At 35.2% G+C, this 23,299-nt stretch overlaps 2 protein-coding genes across 4 annotated transcripts; both read right to left on the reverse strand.

Annotated features, from left to right (window-relative positions):
- Positions 1-374: 374 nt before the first annotated feature.
- On the reverse strand, positions 375-4,191 carry LOC117916561 (60S ribosomal protein L10). Its single transcript, XM_034832655.1, has 4 exons — positions 4,120-4,191; positions 2,594-3,095; positions 835-916; positions 375-717 (listed from the first exon to the last, which is right to left on the reverse strand). Exons 1-4 carry the CDS (start codon positions 4,127-4,129, stop codon positions 649-651), a joined length of 663 nt encoding a protein of 220 aa, XP_034688546.1. The 5' UTR covers positions 4,130-4,191; the 3' UTR covers positions 375-648.
- Positions 4,192-6,531: 2,340 nt separating this feature from the next.
- On the reverse strand, positions 6,532-22,983 carry LOC117916406 (probable LRR receptor-like serine/threonine-protein kinase At1g06840). 3 transcript variants are annotated; one of them, XM_034832381.1, is made up of 22 exons: positions 22,789-22,983; positions 22,412-22,535; positions 22,016-22,194; positions 20,210-20,360; positions 18,898-18,969; positions 18,737-18,808; positions 18,328-18,471; positions 18,156-18,227; positions 17,958-18,029; positions 16,598-16,669; positions 15,726-15,794; positions 15,400-15,468; positions 15,148-15,219; positions 14,812-14,898; positions 14,430-14,498; positions 13,797-14,296; positions 12,677-12,835; positions 9,279-9,562; positions 8,552-8,603; positions 8,165-8,418; positions 7,513-7,647; positions 6,532-7,103 (listed from the first exon to the last, which is right to left on the reverse strand). In XM_034832381.1, exons 3-22 carry the CDS (start codon positions 22,143-22,145, stop codon positions 6,759-6,761), a joined length of 2,880 nt encoding a protein of 959 aa, XP_034688272.1. In that variant the 5' UTR covers positions 22,146-22,194; positions 22,412-22,535; positions 22,789-22,983; the 3' UTR covers positions 6,532-6,758. The 3 variants fall into 3 exon arrangements, with proteins under 3 accessions (XP_034688272.1, XP_034688270.1, XP_034688271.1); XM_034832379.1 differs by having other exon boundaries at positions 22,412-22,549; XM_034832380.1 differs by lacking the exon at positions 22,789-22,983 and adding an exon at positions 22,675-22,723 and having other exon boundaries at positions 22,412-22,549.
- Positions 22,984-23,299: the final 316 nt, after the last annotated feature.

Here is a 23,299-nt window from a genome sequence, read left to right on the forward strand (position 1 = left end):
TTATTACAATAACTGAGGATAAAATAATATCCTAGAGAATTAAAGAGAATGCATGCAGCATGATGCAACATCAGTGATGTTACTAATTTGAAATTGACTTCGGTGACACCGACCTACTCGCTTAACTATATGATGAATTTTCAGAACAAGCTGAATTCTGACAATTATTTAATTACTAGCAACTAAATGTAACCCTTAAGTGGCCAGATTTTGCATTTACCAAACAAACGGATGATTAGTTTATGTTTACAAACTATTGCAAGCAACCGGACATGCAATATTCAGAAGACAACTAAAAACACATGTACTGCTTTCTCAATATGCTAAATAAGGACAAATCCTGCCATCATCAAATATAGCAGCTGTTGCACGTATTAAAAATCAGAACAAAATATGTTATAAAAGATAAAATCCATTGCGATTTGTTAAGGCAAAAACACCTCAGCTGGAAGCCCAACACATAGATCGACAAATATGTTCTAAATTTCAAAAGCACAAAATAAATCAACTCAACATCACATAATAATAATCCCAAATGATGCACTAGGAAAGAAAGGAAGCTAGATACTAGGTTCTTCATAAATGCTGAAGTGCTAAGGAAGTTGACCAAAATGTTTAACACATAATTCTGGTATTTTCAAGCAAGGCCTAGGTGCATGCATTTATAAATGCTTTTCCAGGCTGACGATTTGCTAGAGGTCCATGGCATCCGAGAAGCTGCAAGATTCAAATAAGAAGCACCATAAGTTTATCACAAAACCAAACACACCACCTGCCTCATGTAAAGAAAGAAAAGCTGAGAACTATATTTGGCTAAATCTGGCAGAGGCAAACCTTGGCATTGACACCATCGGGGAGAATCCGGTTCTGAGACTTCCACTTGATGTAATCAGTTCTGTTGAACTTTGTGAAACCCCACTTCCTGATAACATGTCACAGACAGGAAGATAAGTCACTTCAATTCATCCAACAACCAAAAAGAAAAAACCAAAAAAAAAAGATGCAGGTTCACAAGGCAAATACTCATTGGCTCAATTATTTAATGAGCCAAAAAAGAGTTAGTGACCCTGAGCTGCAGCAACAGCTACAACAAGGCAAAAGTGTGTCCAAGGTCCAACCATACACTAAGCGAAGAACATTTGATGAAGATTAACATTATTCAGAGCAAACCAATCAAAACCTTAAGGGGGGTTTGCTTTTCTAACTTCATGCTGAATGCAATTTACTTTCAGACTTAAGTTGTTTATTTTTATTTATTTATTGAACTTTTAACTTGTTTACCAATATTCTTAATTGAATAGAAAAAACTAAAATATGTGACTTTTTTCCTAAACTAAAAAGTTAGCTGATTCACACTTTAACCCCCGACCTCACACCGAACTCTCATTGTGAAAAAACAAACTTCTTAATATTTAGACTATTAATTTGTATTTAGAGGTAAGTTAAATTAAATTCTATATAAATTTAAGTTAAAGAAAAAAAAAGAAGTACCACCTTAGTAAAAACTCTGAACTTGACACAGAACTGTTTCAATTTCTACCCACCAAAAGAAAAAAAATTCCAAAACATTATGAATTAGTTCAGGTGAGTAGATGCAACTCTCACAAGGCTGAGGGACATCCAGGTTTCAATCACTCATTAAACAAAAAGACTAAGAGGATGTTTGTTTTTTTAAGTTTTTATTCAGACTTTAGGTTGTTTGTTTTTCTACTTTTTTATAACTTATTATAAACTTTTTGCTGAATAGAAAAAAGCAAAATATTTGGCTTTTTCTAAATGGAAAAAGCAACATGTTGATTTTTCTTTACTTTTTAATACTTAGTAGAAATAAAATATTACAAAAACAAACATCCTAACACTTAATACTATTAAGCATTAAAGTTCTAGTTAGAGTTAAGTAAAAAAACAAACACCACCTAAGCAAAGATCTACACTCAAAGTAAACCAATTACACACTTCCACAAACTAACCCGATCCCTGCTCTTTCTCAACATAATAATAAATTGAATAAAAAAATAATTATCATTTTACATTTCCACATCAAACATGGAAGGTTTATCAGTGGATGAATAAGCTGGAGTTACAATTTAAAAATCCCAAAAGCACAAAAAGTCCATGGATTAAATCACTCACTAAAAGGTTGAAATATATATTTCTAGAGCTACTCTTAGGAGTACAAAAAACACAGTATCCAGGTCTAGGTCTTGGCTTTGAGGCACAGGAAATAAGGTGCAAGTTAACTATGTTGACCTTGGGTTTTTGTGCTGGTGATAAAGGGTGAATAAAGGTAGCTATAGGCTATAGATATGATGTTTGTAGACAATTTTCTTTAAAAGAGTTTAAACACTTCCTGTTAGATGTTAATGGAAATATGCATTGCAATATGTGATACTCAACAGTGAACCATTCACCTAATCTGTCCTAGCTTAGATACAAAAGTAAAATGCATCGTACATGGTATCAATGTGTATAACTTACTGAACCAAAGGTATATTTACTGATTTTTGGAACAGGCCATGTGATATGTTGGGCAAAAATGATGTATAAGCTTCTTTAAGCAGTTTATGGAACTTAAAATAAAAAATGCACATACCACTTCCTGCTGACAATGATCTTTTGACGGCCAGGGAACTTGAATTTTGCACGACGGAGAGCCTCCTGTGCATGATGGCTGTTTCCATCCTTGCATCGAACAGACAGAAGAACCTGTCCAATGCTCACCCTAGCACATGTCCCTTGAGGCTTACCAAAAGCACCCCTCATTCCAGTTTGAAGCCTATCGGCTCCAGCACAGGAAAGCATCTTGTTGATACGCAAGACATGGAATGGGTGCACCCTGACTCTCAGATGGAAGGCATCTTTCCCAGCATACTTGGTCATGTACTTGTTGCAAGCAATTCTAGCAGCTTCCAAAGCCTCACTTGAAACATTTTCCTTCTCCCAACTAACCAAGTGCACACAAAAAGGGAACTCATCAACTCCCTTTTTCTTCATTCCCACGTCATAAATCCTGATCTTGGGATCAGGAACACCACGGCAATACCGTGACTTTGGGTATGGTTTGTTCTTAATCTGACGATAACACCTTGCAGGCCCTGCAAAAGTTAAAACAGTATTCTCAATACTATGAAATAGAACACATGATCCATCAAACTAATGGTAGATAACCAATTTTCTCTAGCAAAAGCTTAGATATAAGCCCCCATGAGAAACCTCAGTCCAATTTTCCATTTTAATATTACTGAACAGCCAGAATTAGCATGATTTGAGGTTCAAAATATAGATTAATACAAAAAAAAATTAATAGAAAAGAGGATCAATAATTGCTATTATTTTTTTGGGAATCTGTGAAACAAAATTATTTCAAGAGACACAAAAGAAAAGGAAAAAAGGGAAAAATTATTAGAGTCGAAAATTACATAGCCAAAACATGCTTTTCAAGGCAATAATAGATGCCACAAAATTTGGAGTTCAACTTCCTTTCCTGCTTCAGGTAGGAACATGGAAAAACGAATAATAGATGCAATAAATCTTGACAACCATAGCACAGAAACTCAAAATCTTTTGCAATAAATACATTTACTCTAGCTGCATCCGACATTTAAATAAACGACACTATTTCTTCAATAATTGTTCTGTTCTATATCGCATCATCAATTTACAAATCCATTCAAATATCTAAGAAAATTGTATGAACACAGACATCTACATAAACCAATGAATCGCTCGGAAATGACGTAACACTCCAAATCTAAATATCTCCCCCTGATCTATGTGATAAAAAATAGAATCGAGCAAACCACATCTTCGATAACAACTCAATTCATAGAAAAAACAATCCCTAGATAAGGTGAATACTATCATTATCGCGAAGAGAGTTTAAAGGAAAAAAAAACAAATGCAATAAATCTTCAGAAAAACAAAATAAAGCAAATAACAAAATGAAACCCAAAGAAACCAAAAATAGCAATAGAACAAACGAGAAGACAGTAGCATATCGCAAACATCGTTCGCAGAATCAAATAATAAAGCGGGCAATCGAGAACTGATGAGATATATGTAGGAAAGAATGAATCGAATGGAATGGAACAGTAGGAGAAAAGGCAGAAGAAGGCTTACTCCTTCCCATCGCTGCCGCTGCTGCTTCTCTGCAAAACGAAACCCTAGAAAAAGAAATGAGGAGATTGGCGAGCGGTGGCTGTGGTTTATATAGTGGTAGCCGAAGCCCTAAACCGTGTGTTACGTGTGAGCGTGCGTCAAGATGGGCATGAGCCCATGGGCTCGGCCTTTCTTCAGTCGACTTTTTGGACCAGGCCCACTTTTAGTCAAACAGGCCTTTCACACCGACTTCATGGGCTGCCTTGGCTTCCTACGGTCCTACCCCATTAGCCGCCCCAAGTTTTAATGCGTTAATTATTTCGTTGGTTTATTAAAAATTCACGAAAAAAAATCTAGAAAAGTCAAAAAAAAAAAAAAAAAGTGTAGGAAATAAATTTAAACCGTCTTAGTTTGGTTTGCCATAAAAATTAGGAGGGAAATGACAAATCACTTAGAATTGAATTATTTTTAAATTCTTCATTATTTATGGGTAAATAAAAATAAGAGATACAACCTTTTTTTTTTTTTTTTTTGAGATGGAACCTTTATTTTTCCTTTTTAATTTTTTTCTTGTATTTTTTCTCAAACTTTCCAATTTCAAAATCCAAACAAAGCCTAACATAAATAAGTATCAATGTGTTGTTGTAGAATATTTGATATCAAAAAACATTTTGTCAATGTTTTAAAAATCGGACCGGTCATTGAACCGGAAAAGTTACCGGTTCACGGTTCATTGGTCGGACCGCCGGTCGAACCGCTATCGAACCGGTGACGTCATAAATATATATTTTATTATTTTATATAATATAAAAAATTAAAAAATTAATAAATTCTATGTAAATTTTGACAGCATCTACTTTGTTTATTGAGTAACTTGAGTTTTGTCACAAAATTTTTTACCTGTAGAAGTCATCAATTATCATATATGATATTTATAACACAATATAAGATGTTATACATTCATAATGTCAATAAACTCAATATTTATCAAATAATCAAACCATTACTATCCTATAATAACCAAATTATCAAAGAGTTGTTAACTTAACACATTGTCCATAACAAATAATACAAATGTCAACCATAGGTCCACAACACTTAATATAATTACTCAAAATAAAAACATAACATGTCAATGTTTGAATATTCATGAAGACTTTTGCATACTAATAAATATAAAATTCATGTCTTCATTTATTTTGGAAATTGGAATATGGAGATTGAAAATGAGCATTTGGAAAACAAAAAAAAAAAAATTAAAATAATTTGAACCGGTTTTTTCCCTCAGAACCGGCCAGTTCGTCCAGTTCACCGGTTGGACCGCCGGTTCAAGCGGTCCAATCCCAGTTCGGTCTCCATCCGGTCTAATGATCGGGCCGAACCAGAACGATGACCGGTCGGCGGTCCAACCGGTCGGACCGGCCGATCCGGTTCGGTTTTTAAAACCATGCATTTTGTTTCTACTTCTATATATGCTTTGCTTTTCTTATCATCGGAGAATTTTTTGTTTGATGATGATAAAAGTGAAGAAATTAGAGAAACACATAAATTTAAAGTGGTTCCGCAGATTGCTTAAGTTCATGGAAACGGGAATAAAGACTTTCATTATATCAAAATTAAGGTTACATAAAATAGGTATTTATACTAACCCTTAGGTATTTAAATTCTAAAAATACCCTTGAACCGATATTATTTAAATTACAAAAATACCATTGAACCATACCTCAAGGGGGCGTTGCGCTCCCCGGGTGGAATGGAATGGAACGATGACATTTACCCATTTTTCTCCATATATATCTTTCACTCCATATGAATCACATGCTACAACAAAAGTACTTTTAATCTATTGTGTTATTAATTAGAATAAGATAATAAATTTAAAAAATGATTTTATAGTATCACTATTTCTTTACGTGTACATAATAAAAAACATGTGGATAAAAACATGAATCAAGTATTAATCTAAAAATCACTTAGAATGAATCTCTTAAGTTTTTAAAAACGAATAGAGTTCCAATCATAAAGGTGGCCTAAAGCGGACACTAAGACATTGAATCCTTTCTATTTTGCTCCCTCCTCCATATCGATCTTAATTAGGATGAAAGTTTGGGTCTAATTCTTCTCGGCCCTCTCTCCTTGATATGGATAAAAGTGGGTCTCTTTAGAGCACGGATATAAGGCGTATACTCTTTACCTTAGGACAGTTACAACTACATTGTGAGGACATGTCGAAGGACTAAGATAAAAGTATGCTTAGATCTAGATCTTGAACTACATTTTGTACATATATTTTTTAATAAAAATGATTTTTAAAACTTGTCAAACGTCTTAAGTTTTTTTTATGAGAAAAATGTTACAAAACTCTTGTTACCTTCTTAGATTAGAATCACTCCAACCAGGTTCAAATACTTAGGATGTTAGCAAAAACAAGGAGATGTGAATAAGCTACACCTGATAAGTCTGTAGTGTATTGGTATTCTTAGCAATATTTTTACAAAAGTAGCCATAGGCCCCATAGCATACAAGATTGTTTCTACAAATCAAACTAGTTGGGAATGAGGAAGCTAAACAAGTAATGTTACCCAGTTCAGATTTCCTAGTATTCAATACAAGCAACTTCAAAAGTCTGTCTATACCATTTTTCTGTTTCCAAAATTCCTTCATCTTGGGGCAATGGTGGGAACGACTCCACTAACAAGCTCGCTGCCAGAGATATCTGATGAAACATAAGGGTTTTTGGTCGGGGTGGATGAAGATGGTGGAGATACTAGCTTTCCAGGCTCAGTGATCAAGGATTCTGTTGTTTTGGTATCCGACTCTGGCATCATAAGCCATATGTTTTCAAGCTCGCGTACCACCTGTGCCATTGAAGGCCGAGCATCTGTATCTTCCTGGCAACACTTGAGGGCCAGTTTCACAAACTTCTCCACACATTCAGAAGGGTAAGATCCCATTCGATTGTCAATGACCGAAAAGATCATACCAGATTGATATGAAACATTGACCTGATGAGGATGAAGAACAAGAATAAGTTGACTTCAATCTACATAAAATTGCTTCAGGCATAGAATTTGAAGGTACCAGATAACAGATAATATGAAAATGTGATCAAGTGATTCTAGAGAGAACACGATATCAGCATGAAATGCATGCACATTTCAACTCTTTTTCACGATTTGTTATTAAGAAAACAGCGGCGGAGGAACTTGCACAGATTATATGGTTATGATGACCCAATTGGCATTTGTTTTTGAGCCTGCAATCTTCTGAAGGAGACTTAAAGTGGAGGGTGTGAATTCATCATGAGATGTGTCCCAGTTGATATTTGCCTTTGTAAATGTGCAACACAGGTAAATATTCAAAAGTTTAGACCAAACTCTCAACTAAAATTAGTTGGTAAAGAACTAGCATTACCTCTCGAACAATATTCTTGCCATGTGAGATTGGATGCATCCCTGTCAGGAGCTCTAGGAATACAACACCAAGGCTATAAACGTCACTCTTGTCAGTGAGCTTATGAGTCAAGAAGTATTCTGGATCAAGGTATCCCTGCAAAGAAATTATGTGAATTTCATTCTCAACAGTCCAATAATTTCCCAACACAAAATGGATCAATGTAGTCATATCAAATAAACCTCAGTTCCACACCAGTAACTCAACTAAAATAAGGTTCTTTCCAGTTCATCTCCACTTTTTCAAATACTGAATAGCACAGATTTTAGTAAACCCCTTCCCCCATAAATTTCTTTTTTCTTTTTTCTTTTTTCAAAAAAAAAGAAAAGAAAAAAGGCAAAGGTTTTCGTCAACTCTGACGTTGATTTGGAGAGTCAAAGGATGACATTTCAAACACTTAAGGACATGGCATTTGTTTTGCAATCTAAACAACTAGCATCTTAAAGCGAGAAGGGGATAAGAAAACAACATCCATCTCAAGATAACACATTCCATGAATCTCAATGTTCTGTAAGGTGATGCTGAATATACATCTTTTTTTATAGGCCAGGTATGCTTAAGTGATCATCCAATGCTTTTATTAGGTACTGTCAGATAAAAAGGTTATTCTTACCGGAGTTCCTTTTACAACTGTAGATACATGAGCTGGTGTACTTCCTTCAAGATCTGGAACTGGGGCAAGTCTTGAAAGTCCAAAATCCGCAACCTTTGCAATAAATTTAGAGTCCAACAATATGTTGCTTGCCTTGACATCTCGGTGGAATATTGGAGGGTTGGCTTCAGTATGTAGGTAAAGGATGCCCTTGGATGAACCCAATGCAATGCTCAATCTCATTGCAAAACTCAGAGGTTCTTTAGATTTAGCAGCTATACCACACGTTGATTTAGAGATCAGGAGATTAGCATACAAAATTAAAATTGCCATAGAAATGAACATGCAGAAAGAGCCAAAACAATAATATTAAAAATGCAAACTCCGAAGGAAGAATAGAAGATGTACCAGAAAGGTGATCCCTCAATGTGCCATTAGGCATGAACTCATAAACCAACATCTGCATGCACAACAGTTACAAAAATGGTTTTAAACTTTCCTAGTCTAAACATATATTCCCATGAGTGCATGAAGAAAAGACAACCAGTGCTGGCAGAGACACAGAAGGGGTTGGCCCTCTAATTGCTTTTTCTTTTTCTTTTTTTTTTTATTTTTTTTTTTAAAGCTGTCTAGAAGCTAAGTTTGAAGAGAGGAACCCTTGTACAATGAGAAATAACATAAAGGATGAGACACAAATTTCATAAACTGTGCAGCAAGTATTAGAAAGAAATTGAAATGAGGATGTAAAGATGGAAGTAAAGAGAGAATAAAAAAATGTCTGATCAAAAAAGAAAAGAGAGAAATTAAAATGAATGCATTCATGAGGAGCTATCAAATATATATTTTAAAACCTCATCCTAAAGTCTCATTGACCAAAGCATCTTGGTTCCAGATTTCCAAGAAGTCCTTCTAAAGCCCAAAAGCTTTTGTAGATCAAACTGTTCTCGTGTGTAACCAAATACGCTCCAAAGCACTTTGGTGGCTAGTGGGGGAGAGAGAGCGAGGGAGAGAGAGAGAGAGAGAGAGAGAGAGAGAGAGAGAGAAAGAGATCCATCCTTTTGGTTTATTTATTTTGGAACCAAGTCTCCTAAAGAAAAAGTATCTGAATTAAAATGTGTTCTATAATAGAAAGTACCTGTTCACCTTCTTCATCACAATATCCAATCAATGACACAAGGTTCCGGTGATGTACCCTTGATAATAACTCTATTTCTGTAAAGAACTCCTTCTGACCTTGCAGTGATCCCTCTTGTGCACGTTTTATTGCCACAACTGTACCATCAGCTAGAATACCTTTATAGACCTTTCCATACCCTCCTTGGCCAACTTCAGCAGAGTCATTAAAATTGTTCGTAGCCAGCGCCATTTCTCCATAAGTGAAGTCTTTCACACCATCAATTTTGATAGAGATCCTGGTAGCTGCAAAAATACAAATACAAACGCAATAAGACAAAAGAAATCATATTTACCACCATGGATGTCCTGCCTCCTTGTTTTGCAAAAGTAAAATCTTAAATTTAGCTATATTTGAAACCAAATGTCAACATTTCAAGGGTTTCAGTATAAATTTAAAAGACTAGTATAACATATCTATGGGAACCAATATATATAATAACAATTGACCACAAAACTATAAAAGCTTGTCTACTGCTTCTAAACTAAGCATTCCCTTTTGGTGTCTAAAGAATCAATGCAGTTGTTATTCATGTGTGAGAATTCAAAAAAAAGGAAAATGTAAAACTCCATCGGTGAGAAGAAGTATTTCAAATACTTTCAGAACGAACTGCAGAATAAATAAAGTCAACATCATATACCAAGGGATAGGCTTGTCCAGCCATCAAGGTCTTCTCAGTCCTACCAGGACATTATTTGTGCTGAAGTAATTCTGTAAATAGAGCAACTACTGACTCTGAATTATACACTAATTAATTCATTAATAATTCCACAAACACATTCTAGACCAAATATCTAAAAAGAACAAAGCGAATACCAGTAATAGAATGTATGTGTAAGGTTATAACAGCACATTTTCCTGCTATGTGTTTTTGGTATACTGAAAAATAAAAACACTAGTAAAAGACCACAGATGCCAAAGATTTTTTTGTTGCTGTTGAAAAAATGGAAAGGTCCCGTTTCTATTAACATAGCAATTGGGAATGGAAGGAAAGTTATGATCCATGCATAATGATATGTACATTCCATTAAAAAAAAGGAGAAAAAATCTATTTTACTCTTAATTGAACTGTTTGAAACCTAATTCACATCCAACAAGTCAATGCCCCACCCTATGCCTGATTTTCTTACAAATATCTAAGAAAACAATCATTTTTCTTTCAAATGTGACAGCGGTTATATTAAATGGATAACATTGCCCCAATCCAAATCCAACCTTCTAACAGTTCATTGCCAAACCTACATGGGTATGGGGTTTGATTGGAGCCAAAATATGTGCTCTAAAGACATATATTCGATATGATTTGTGCACCAAAGGACACTCAAATCACCCAACTTGACCTGAATTGAAGCTAAGGCCCTAGCCATGAGTTTGACTTGTATTTTGGAGATTTATCTTAGGTTAAAGGGAAGAAAATGGTGCAAGTTGAATCACTTTAAATTTTGAGAGATCAAGAAAGTGTTAAATGAGGAAGTAAGCGAGTCAAGACTCATAGACCATAAGGAAAGGCAAGACAAGGATATCATAAGTTTGGAAAATGAGAAATGACCATTATGGAGTAAGAAAGAAGGTAGGAAAACATGGGAAATGAGGCATGAAGCAAGATTCAGCTGCATGGAAATTTAGAACTCAAAATCTGACGACAACATATACTCTGACTTTGAGGACAAATTTGGAGCACTTCCCGAAGTCCATTTTAGACATACTATATATCATTTTGAAGCTTGGGAAGTCAGGAGTCCAACGCTTCAAACAGTGTGCAAATCGGAGTTGAAATGAAGAAGTTATATCCATTTGAAGACAACTGCACAAAGCTGAAGGACCATTTTGAAATGATTTTGAAATTCAACTTATGAATTCAAAATCCAATTTGAAATGACCCCAATTCGAATTCACCCACTGCCACTTTGATGTTTTGCCTCCTCTACCTCGGGAATTGCATCTAAAGCACTCCATTCGCCCTAAGTGGGTCCCACACGGCTAGAAATCACCATTTGATTATTTTTAATCATTTTTTAGATAATTATTTTTGTAATAAGTGGCCAATGAGAGTGTGCTACTTGTTAGGTAATTGATAATATTATATAAACTCTCTTAGTTCTAGGTTTTAGAGATCTTGAATCTTTTTCCGGAGAATTGGACATTAAAGGTGGAAGAAGACGAGAACTTTGGTTTGTTTTATTTTTTGGAAAACCCTAAACTTGAATCGATTGAATTAAAAATCAATATTTGTTTTTTTATTAATTTAGTTTCATTCACTCAATCTCATTTCATAAAAGATAATTCACAAATTGTTTTTTCACTTTAGGATTTAAACAAGCAATTCATTTATTCTAGTATTGACAATTTCCATAAGTCAATACATGAGGATGATAGGCAAAGTACTACAAAAGCTGTAGTGACTCTTTCTTTAGTTTTTCTTGACCAGAGTTGCTACGTAAAAGGCTAAGTATTTTAGTACAACAGAAAAGTTTGGTCAGGATTTGCACAGATTATGGTTTAGTGAATTATTTTGTGGAAAGAGTAGTGTATATAAGCCCTTATACTCATGATTTTGTAATATCTACACCATTTGGTATTTTTTACATTCACTCTTAAAATATGTTAAATCACAAAAATGTAATACAACAAACCTAGTTAACTCTAATAAGTGAAGGATTTGAATTTTCTTTTGGGATGGAGATATATTTGCACTAATCCTTCTCACGGAAATCTCAAGATTTCTAACGAAAAAGGTTTCACTAAGGCAAGAAGTTGACTTATTCATCTATATGATGTTTAAGAGTATTAAAGAAAGGATTATTTGACATTAAAATCATTTTATATGCAAAATTAACAAAACAGGATTTTGAATTAGAAACATGGTAAAATGAAACATGCTATATACGGAAGGTTCTTTATAAATGTATTTTTCTTCCAGTTCTAACTGAACAATGTTGATTGTATACCCTAAGAATTGGGGTCACTTAATCAAACCCATATATTCAACTACATTCACACACGACATTATCATAGAGAATACATGCTGAACAGTTATAGCTCGAAGACAAAACAGCTCAGAGTCACATCTATAGAAACTATTAAATTGAATTCACCATTTTCCTTTGTCAAAAAAGAACATTTTTAAAAGAAGAGGGAGGAGAGGCTTCACAATAAAGGAATGAGGAGTACTTCACTAGTTCCACCATTAAGATGCCTGTTTACTTAATCAAAAACTAGAATAAGTAATACATATCTGAAAGGCATTAAATTTGTGTTCTGGCTCCTAATAGATTGTAGTGAATATCAGAATTTTCAATATCTTCACATATATGTAGACCCCTAACACGGTAAAAAAAAAAAAAAAACAAGATACTCACATTTACGTCTTCTTGAAATTGTATGGTATTTCTTCAAACGGTTTTTCAAGATAAGAAGAAAAAAAATTGCAGATAATGTAACTGCAACTGCAATGGTCCCCAGGACAATGCCAACCAGTGCCCCCGTGCTTATACCAGATGATGAAGAGCTGCCAATCACTGTGACACAAAAAAGAAATTTAAAAAATTGTGTAATCAAAGTCATGCAAAATAAATACATTTATGCCTAGATGTGTATGCATGCAGACATGTGTATCCATAATGAGAACAAGAGATCAAATAAAGGAGAAGTGATCAAGATTCAAAGGTGAATCACAGTGCTCAAATACATACATGGGAAATGGAAAAATACGCTCGAGACATTGGCAAGCTTATCTATGCATGTGGAAATTGAGAGCCATGGTGTTGATTTGGGACAGCCTTTCTGGATGCAATAACTCACCACTCAACCCACTAAAAACCTCCTCAATCAAGTATCAGATTTTTCATTTTTTTATGCCCAGAACTGCAGAATATATTGTATCAGAAATATACCCACGCTAGGATCCAGTAGATACAACTAAAGATATCTGGGAAACAATAACATAGATCAAATCCACATTCTTTCTGAGGTGACAACTAAGGACTACCTTGGCCCAAATATTTGGGCCATAAAAGAGCACAACAACAGAGTGCAGCATCATGTTCAGCAAATTGAATAATTATTGAAGAGAAAAGGTGTCTGTCAGATAGATTACAATGATGGTGTCCAGGAACAGGAATTTGAACACATTTTGGATGGTGAGAAGAAATTTCAAAGATGACACTATATTACTAAATAAAAAAGTTATAAAGAATATTGAGGTCACACTTCAGCTTATTGATCCTAGGTGAAGCATTAACAAGTTTACCCACTTATGAGACATATAACCTTATGCTTATAGCCATGGTGGAATAGTCATATGCATTCACACCTGCACGGAACCTTATTATGTCCTAGAATTTCATATAAGGTAGCAAAACAAGTGCGTAACCTTCTACCAGCAAAAGAAAATATGAAGTGTATCGTTTAAATAAGCATAGAATCCTATGTCATTTAGATCTCTCAAAAAACATGTGAGATAAGGATTTTGAGACAAACCATCATTATAAATCTCCGTAAGCGTGAAGTTGATCAGTTCATAAGGTCCAAATACGTCACTATCTGGAATGTTCCATCCTGTGAACATGCCCCTGATTCGTAGAACCTCACTGCTATTGAACTCGGAGGAATTGTTCACATCCTCAGGGAAAAGTTTAAAGTACATTCTCAATCGAGGGCCTTTTTCCCATGCTACTGAATCAATCTTCAGCTGATCAAGATTCAAGCTGAGACCACTGGTAAGGTAGTCCTCAAACATATTCTGGTATGCGAGAAAATTAGAAAATCCAGGACTTTTCAATCGATATCCAACAAGAAGAGGTGCAGCACATAAACAAATCTCGAGAGATGTTGGGGAAATTTCATAATACAGTGGGCAACGTACGGCGGTACAATCAACAGTGGAGTTTACTGGGTTAAGCGTGTCATTTTCCTCCTCACTTTGAGATCCACAGAACTGAACTAGGCTCTCGTTTGTGCACAAGGGATTCCCATAAAGCCTGAGAAATTATTCAGAATAATTAATAGAGCATGTAACATGATTGGTTAACTCAAAGTGCTATGTTTGTTACAGTTTAGTAAGAATTGAAACAAATGCATGTAAAATAAAAAGGTTCAAGTGCAGAAACAAACCTGACGGTGACATTGAGAGGAAGGTTAAGAGTGCCTGAAATATTTGAAAGATCATTATTCTGAAAATCCCTGCAATATTAGAGAGCATAGAAGCAATTAAGTGTGGATTCATATTAATCAATCCCCTATTTAGAAATATAACAAACCCTACCAAAGAAGTAAATTACAACTTCAATTCAGAAGAACACACTGAAACCCACAAATGAAATCAAGTTTCTTGCTTATCGAAAGAAAAATGCCAGATGCTAGAAAAAACAAACACACAACCATGCCCGAATCCACACCCCACTTCCCAAACATACAAACAAGTCAGAGAAAAACACATGTAGACACACACACGCACACAGAGTATCATAAGCAAGGAGGATTATTAAGATCTTACACAACATATGTCTCATTTCCATTCGAAGTCCTGTTTTGCCAAATACTGGATGAAACAGTACCACTCAATGAATTGTTTTCCAGTGACCTGCAAGAAGAAATGACTCACGAAATAAACCAATTTGTTTCATTATATAATTCAAATTAGTTGCATCATATGAACTCTAGATGAGAATATCTTCACTAATAACTTTTAAATCTTGTGGATCACAAAGTAAGCAAAGTGGAAACTTGAATCAATAGAATCAAACATAATCAATTATCAAAAGGTACCATTTAGAGAACCATAGAATGATTAAAAGAAAAAAAAGGAAAGAGAGACTTGAAGGATGCTCACAATTTTTGTAGACGAGGAAGACCCGAAAAGTTTGCAGGAATTGTTCCAGTAAGATTGTTGTTAGATAAATCTCTGCACAAATTGATGTTTGTGTCATATTTACCAGTTTTTTCTTTCTTTCTTTCTTTCTTTTTATTTTTTATTTATTTTTTATAGACAAATAGTTACACCAGAATTTCCAAAAAATTGGGATAGAATATCTTATATAATTCAGCTTAAGACACCAAAAAAATTGCAGGTAGAGGATCTTACATTGTTGTAATATTCCCAGAAAATCTACCAGGAGGTATGGTTCCATTAAGCTGGTTCGAACTGAGGTCTCTGAAATGTGAATATCATCAAAGAAAGTATGAATGCCTGTCATTAAGCCTTATATGAAATAAACTTGCAAAGGAAAAAAATAAATAACCAGCTAAACTGTCAATAAGTTTTAGTCTGAACTATTTAGCATTACTAATAAGAAAACCCATAATTCACTGGCACATAAAATGACCTCAAAATCTTAATTTCAGAAATAGGCAGAGTTATTTCCAAACCATCAGCCTGAAGGAAGTCACAATTGATAGTCATGAACTTACAAATAACCAAGATTTGGTATCTTGCTCAAGTTGGGAATTTCTCCTTGCAAGCTGCAGTTTCTGAGGCTCCTGAAAAACCAGGAAAACAGAAACATGACCAAACTTGACACCACATAAACAAGTTCATCAGCATACTTCTTGATTGTAGTTTGGAAAGAAAAAATGCTTCAAAGAACAATAAAAGTCTTCAAGTCGGTGACAGCAATTTGACACTACAAAAATTAGAGAAAATACTAATTGCGAATAATGTCTTTGTTTGCCAAAGAAAAGGCTGTATTGTTCTTCCATGTTTCAAAAGGGCAAGAAATGTGGTAATACTGCCCTCATTGGTAATCTATTAGGAAAAGAGGGCTTAAAAGGAATCATCTCAGCTTTGTTTTAATCGTAAGAGATTTTAATGAGTTGTAGTATGTCGTGTGTGTGCATAAGGAAGAATTCGGAGTGAAAAGAAAATAAGAACATATATATACGTGTGTGTGTGTGTGTGTGTATCAGAGGAAGTTGCTGTCAGAATTTGAAGAATTCCTTGAAATAATTTCCCATTGATGCTTGAATAACTTATATGTTGATTCCAAAATAGATATTATCATCAACTCTATTTTGCCCCTTTTTTGTTTTTATTTTTTTTATGTATTCCCATTAACATTATCTATGCATTTACATAAATAAATAAATAAATAAATAAATAAAATACAGGATCAAGTTTCATGCCAAGGCTTGGATTCCATGCATGAGTAAACTAGATATTCTTGTACCCTATCTGACACCACTTTCTCAATCTACAAACAAGCATAGGATAATGATATGCACTTACAACTTCAACAATTTAGACATGTTGCCAGTGCAAGCATAGGATAACAATATGCACTTACAACTTCAACAATTTAGACATGTTGCTGTAAGAAGCTGGAATACTCCCGTTGAAGTGGTTGTTGTCGAGCTGACTGTAAAAAATAAGAAAACTGTAACATGTAGAAATTGGACAAAAGATCGTACTCATAAAAATGGGGACATAAGCCTTGAACAAATAGTAGGTAACATGACCAAGAAAAAATTTAAGGACAAAAGATTATGTGTGTGTGTGTGTATTCTTCTGTGGAAAGGCTTGGCTTTGCACTGGTTAGAATATTTTATGTTTCATCACTTTTGGCACCTAGTGTGGCATCTGAGCCCTCAGAAGCCACTGCTGTTCTTTCTTATCTGTATTTTAAGTGACTGATAGTTCCAATGTCATATCAACCTTATTCGTTTGAGGATTTCTTAGTGATCATGATGACTGGAACCTCACACCTTCCTTGACAATTTCATCAGCATCAACCACGCACATATATTGCTTGTCAACTCATCACTACTCCTTGATTCAATGTGAAATTTCTGTGTCATTTTTTATTTGCATGATACTGTGAGTGAGCTATTACTCGTATGCCCATCCTAACCACTTCAGATCCAGGCCCATTCCATGTCAATGATGCAATTGCCGAATGCTCTCATGAACCTTCATGTCTTCCTGTTTCCTAAAACTTTGAGAAACTAACTGTTATAGTTGGTTCTATTGAACAGGCAGGCTACATGCCTTCTCCGCTACAACTCCTCAGTTTGTTCGGCTTCCATGCCTTCTGCTAACCCAGCAGTTTGCATCTGCTATAGTAACTGGAGTAAACTAGAGTTCCAATTATGATTTTTTTTTTTATGCCAAACCATGCATATGGATATGACTTTGTTCATCATTAAATTATTGGAGCAATCTCACAGCCTTATCATCCCTCAAAAACTTCAAATTGTTGATATTATCAGAAAGTTCCATACCTCCAGTGCTTCTATTTTTTGTTCAACAAATTCTCAGTGCCATGAGGTTGTGGGGACACACTTCCACAGCTTTGATAAGGTTCTAAACAATTTTGAGTTTGACAGTGATCATAAGTTGGTAAGTGATACTCAGAAAATTATATTGGGGCCAAGTGTTGCCAATCCAATTACATAAATAAGAATGGAATGATTAAAAAAATTCATTCAAGAGTACCAAATTCTAATATATTTGCATGCAATTTCTGCCCCAGTGTAACACGAACTCTCTAGTATTATGGTAAAAATATCTTCTAACAATAAACAGTTTATTTTTAAAATGATAGTGCCGAAAAAAAAACAAGCAAATGAGTAAGAAAAAACTTGAATTTAAGAAATCAAATAATATAAACCTGTTCAGTGAATATCCAAGGAAGGAAGAGGACATACACTATAAGTAACTTTGGCATTTCAGAGAATTCTGGTGGAAGATATCCTGATAGGTTGTTATTGTCAAGCAGACTGCAGAGATTTTAACATATATTAAAACCACGTTAAAGACTCAGTGACTGCTATAATTGATGCATGCACATGATTAGTGTGTCCAAAATACATAATAATGAAGAAGATGCCAAACTACCAACTTACAAGTGAACAAGTTCTGGCAATCTGGAGAGCTCGGATGGAATTTCCCCACTAATTGAATTGTTGTTCATGTGACTGCTCAAAGGGGGAAAAAGGAAGAAAAAGGAAGATAAAATATGAAATGAATTTTATATACACCCGAATTTAGGCTGAAAACCATCAGAAAGACACTTACAAGTGCTTTGTTTTATTCAAGTTCGCAAAAGATCTAGGAATTGGTCCTGATATTTGGTTCTGGTCAATCTGTATTCTGTCCAAGTTCGGAAGATTACCGAGCTCTTCTGGTAAAGAACCTGTTAAATTGTTGCCATTCAGGAGCCTGGAAACACAAGAAATCACATCTCAAATAAGAAATCAGCCAATATAGTGCATTTCTGCTCTCTTAGAATACCAATAAGAATCAGAACAGTGCCAGCATCAACATTGAATTGAATTAGATAGAATGATAGCTTTATGAATTTAGAACATGTAAGTTTTTTTGTGAACTCACTCAAGAATATTTGCATCTCAATTATATCAGCATGTGATCTAAAAGTAGCAACATAGAACATCCAACAATCTGGCAAAGATGCAGTTCAACTTACAAGAGTTCTAAAGTTGTAATGTTTCCTATCTCCTTTGGAATGCTCCCAGTTATGTTGTTCCACATAAAATCCCTTTAACAACATAAAGAGTGAAATACATCAGGTGATTGAACAACAGTGGAATCCAAAAATACAAATTCTATGTATATATTGAGGCTCACAATATTTGCATATAAGATAAGCGGCCAAGCTCCGGCGACAGAGTTCCCGACAGATTCATATTCAGTAATTGCCTGCAAATATACAAGGATGAATTAACAAGGATAATGAAAATATTGCTGGAGTCAAAACTTACAAGAGACTAAAACAAATCTGTTGTCATTATGCATTTTAGACAAGCCTATGTTTTTCAGGATAACATTTTCTACTAAAATCCTCAGTTCATGCGACCTTCAAATTTAAACAAAACTACAAATAAAAGGAATCAAGTTCAGTATATTTCCATGGACATATCTAGTTAAGAAACTTTATGGGTTTTAGGTTGTTATAGTAGTGTGTGTGTTTATGCAAAGTGAAAATTATCACCATATTGAGAGGTTAGAGGCCCATTCCCAAAAGAATCAGTAACATAAGGGTCCCTCTAAAATTCAAACCCCCCTTCCCCCCCTTTTTTTAATAATTTGGAAAGACGTGATTCCCAATAATATATGGCTCCTAGGTTGTTATAGTAGTGAGTGTGTGTGGGTGTGTGAGAGAGACCTAGAAGATTAACATGTTTGAGATAATACTCAAATCCCTCCCAAGGACTACATATTTGGATAGGAAATTCACCATATTGATAACCACTATAGATACTAGAGATTTATTTTACCGAAAAATGTTCAAGAGGCTAATAAAACCTTGATCTTACAAAAGATTCTGCAAGGGCCATTCCTTTTTCTGGATGCCTAAGAAAAAGGCTTAACAAAAGTCAAATCTTATCACCAGTTTGACAAAACTGAATACATTTTATTCTTTGAAGTAGAGCTTAAATAGCAGGATTTAATGCTAATAAGGACCAGGGACTACAGGATAATACTTAGGACTATAGAAATGCTTCGGAATGTAAAATTCTAGGGTAAGCAAGATGATGACAAAATACATGGATCAAGGAGTAGAAATGAGTGAACATAAAAAGTAATGGCCAATTGATAGCAAAAACGACCATGTTTTTTGTTATGCTGGATAATTATCCATAAGTAAGGGAGATCAACGAGGAGGTTGCCAATAAAATTAGAACAGGATGAACAAGTGGAGTTATGGTTATGGCGTGTTATGTGATTGCAGAATACCCATCGAACTGAAATAGGACACAAGATGCAACAAAAATGAAATAAAAATTTTAAATCAGGTTGAAAGAGAATATATATCAACTAATCTGGGTGTGAATAAAAATGAAATAAATAGGAAAAAGAAATAGATTGTTTTTATACCAATAAAGTTGTTACTAGTGTTCCAAGATAGAAATAATATCAGGAAAGATTGGAACCATACAATTCTTTAACATGAAGATAGCTATCATTCATTGTTGTATTGAAGCACAAAACCCCTGTCCACTTCGATGTACATGGATCACCTCGATTCCAATTAGTCAAATTATTCATGGGATCTTCCAAACTTTCCTTGATTGCCCGCAATGCTGTCACTGCAAATTAACACTTATGACTATCAAAATTACATCAAGATGTTCAACATAATCTTTATGAACTTCTATAGTGGTTGTGTTTCCACTTCTGTTGTATCAGGGTGTCCCCATTGAATCAAAGAAAAATGATTTTCAAGGTCATTCTATACATTGTTATCAGTCCTATCAACAATTAGCATGTAAACATGTAAACTTGTGCACAACTTTAGGGAATAGAACAATGGTATATTTCGATTATATTGAGGTCCACCAATTTTTCTTTTCTTTTTTTGTTTTTGGATTTTTTTCTTTGGATCATGAGCAACCAGGTGCTTAGACTTGTAGGCAGAAGGCTTGTTGATAGCACTATCATGCTACTGGGTGCCTTTTGAGTCAGGGGAGCCACAGAACAATGATCCTTGGAAGCCTGAGGCTAAGGAAAACATGCAGGTCTAATTTTTCAAATCCTGGGGAGTCTCCTTTGTATATACCAGTGTCTACACTGTTATCACAATAACTTCCAAGCAACAAGGTCTCTCTACCAGCTGGCCACCTTGGTTAGCAGAAGACACTAAAGCAGGCGTATCTACAAGAAGCAAGGTCTTGCACTACAGGAAGCATGCCTTTCCTTCAGGCAAAGAAGTAAAACCTATAGCCATTTCTTCCACCAGCATGATTGTCGAAGTTCATGTAGGCAAGTAATTTTCTTAGCAGTTTTAAAGAACAAGAAAAATTCCATGAATATCAATAACCAAGATATTTCTAAGATCTTTTTTGACAACAGGTTCTCAGATGGAGAAGGTCAGCCACAGGGTTACTGAACTATCTCAGTTGATAAGTTCTTAAATGGAGAAGTTTAGCCACATGGATGTTAAGTTATCTCAGTCAAGGGAGAGTGGACCATCTAGAGAGGAAAAGTGTGGTTGAAAGTGTCAAGAATGTTCCTCAAGGGTTGGAATCATGAGGAATGCTCACAAAATCAAAGAACTTACTAAGAGCTCATGAATGGGCTCAGGATTCTCCCCCCCTTGAACTATGGACATTTTGACCCTATGGAGAAGGAACCAGGAGGATGCCACCTAGTGCGAAGGCAAGCTTAAATTTAGCAGTAGCCCTTGCCATGTGCAAGCCTTGGGAGTCAGGACTCAGGAGTCCAAGGCTGAAAGTCAGCCCCTGTACAATGTGTGCTCTACTGGGACTGACGCCTATCCCAGCAACAGAAATGGATCCCTATTTCCTCTGAATTGGATCAAAGCAGGCTCAAGAAGTTGCCCAACTTGGAAAGCCAACCACTCTAGCCACCAGGCCAAGTTTTTCAAACTATCCTAACTCTAGCCTCCAACTCTAAAATTACACAGGCATTAGGTGGAAAGCTTAAGACCAATGTCACACCTTATCGTGTGCCAGTCTTGTGAAATGGGAGCCCAGAGATATAGGTGTGATCAGCATCAATACTGGCATGTAAGCCCCCATATAGAAATATAAGACAAAAGTGACAAATATGCCACCAATAAAAATGATTTTCAGATGCATAAAATGAGATTGCTGATAATGAAGACTCTATACAAGTATTCAGTATTCCCCAATAGAGTGATTAGGAGAAAGTCCATACTTAAGCAAGTATAAAATAAATAAATAAACATATAGAGAAACACCAGCAACTCAAGCAAATTGACCTTCGACAGGGTCGGTAACCGTAGCCTTTGCTCCGATGAATGATGAAGACCAACATAACCACACTAACAGAACGGCTTCAATCATCCAAACTCTTGATTGAATGCAAAAGTAACCAGAATTATCAAACATCTCTTGCTATCCAAAACCTTTAAACCACTGTAGCATCCAAATCCTCTCCCTGATAGCAAAAAAAAAAACTAACGAATTCAAACCCCAGAAAAAGAAAAAGGCTCCCAAACAGTTCAACGTAACAAGAACCTCCAGAAACTTTCAAACAGTTAAGAGAGCCAATAACCCCTGTTTGGTTGCTGAGATAAATCAGGAAAGAAGAGTAAAATCAACTACCGAAATTCATATGTTTTAGGACCCCCACAAAGAAAAAGAGAAAAGCCCACCTCAAGTAAAAGAAGAGAATGAAGCCTTTGCCTTCCCTGGTTCCAATGAATGAAAAAAACCAATACTCCCGATTTCAGTTTCCTTTCTTTTCCTTCAGTTCTCTAGGCAAACGAACAGAAGTTCCTAGTTGCATGCAGCTTGAGTCAGAACAAAATCAAACCAATTGAAGAAAAAAACACTCACCAACCCAGAAAGCAAAAAACGAAACAAAACCAAATCTTGAACAACTAGCTTAGATTCAAGTTGAATGGAAACGAAATACCAGTAAATGCAGCCAAAATGAAGTCGGGGAATTTATTTAAGAAAAAAAAAAAAACAGGTCCAAGCATCTATAAATAAAGAAAAAAAAAAAAAAGAATAATACAGAGAGGATTACCTTGCTTGAATGTGATGGCCCTGAGAAGAAAAAAAACGCTTATGACCAGGTCGACGGCATTAGGAAGATGGATGATGAAAGCCATCTTTTTCATTTCGGCTTTAATAAATTGGTGTTGGGCCATTTTGACTTTCCTGGGTTTTTGTTGCTGTTGTTGTTGCCTGCTCTTTGGCGGGCTTCGCCCTCTCTTGTATAACTGCTGCTCTTAACTGTTATTTTATGTAGAGAGAGAGAGAGAGAAAAAAAAAAAAACCATAAATAATATTGCATTATATATATAGTATCCTGAATCCTCTTCTTCAAAATCACGGATTGCCCACAAGGACCAAGATTTCAGGCCTGCACTCCATGGCGTACGGCCGCTCAGAGAGACTTAAATCCATGACATTACTTCTTTTAAAAACTGTTTTTTAAAAATAGAAAACAGTTTTATAAACTTTAAATAAATTTTAGAGAATTTATTCTTAACAATGCAGTGGTCGTCTTAGAATAAAAACACGTGTTTTAGTTT

This window comes from Vitis riparia, chromosome 6, assembly GCF_004353265.1.
Source record: "Vitis riparia cultivar Riparia Gloire de Montpellier isolate 1030 chromosome 6, EGFV_Vit.rip_1.0, whole genome shotgun sequence".
NCBI classification, from domain to species: domain Eukaryota; kingdom Viridiplantae; phylum Streptophyta; class Magnoliopsida; order Vitales; family Vitaceae; genus Vitis; species Vitis riparia.

What these genes read in the sequence shown, in the direction of transcription:
- LOC117916561 (XM_034832655.1), bottom strand. An exon ending in ATCATTGTCAGCAGGAAGTG is followed by an intron (nt 917 to 2,593) that starts GTATGTGCATTT and finishes TATCAGGAAGTG; the next exon opens with GGGTTTCACAAAGTTCAACA. An exon ending in CCGATGGTGTCAATGCCAAG is followed by an intron (nt 718 to 834) that starts GTTTGCCTCTGC and finishes TGAATCTTGCAG; the next exon opens with CTTCTCGGATGCCATGGACC.
- LOC117916406 (XM_034832381.1), bottom strand. Translation starts at nt 22,145, where the DNA reads ATGTTTGATAATTCTGGTTACTTTTGCATTCAATCAAGAGTTTGGATG. An exon ending in TATCTTCATGTTAAAGAATT is followed by an intron (nt 18,970 to 20,209) that starts GTATGGTTCCAA and finishes GTATATTTGCAG; the next exon opens with GCAATTACTGAATATGAATC. An exon ending in ATGCCAAAGTTACTTATAGT is followed by an intron (nt 16,670 to 17,957) that starts GTATGTCCTCTT and finishes TATTTTTTACAG; the next exon opens with TCAGCTCGACAACAACCACT.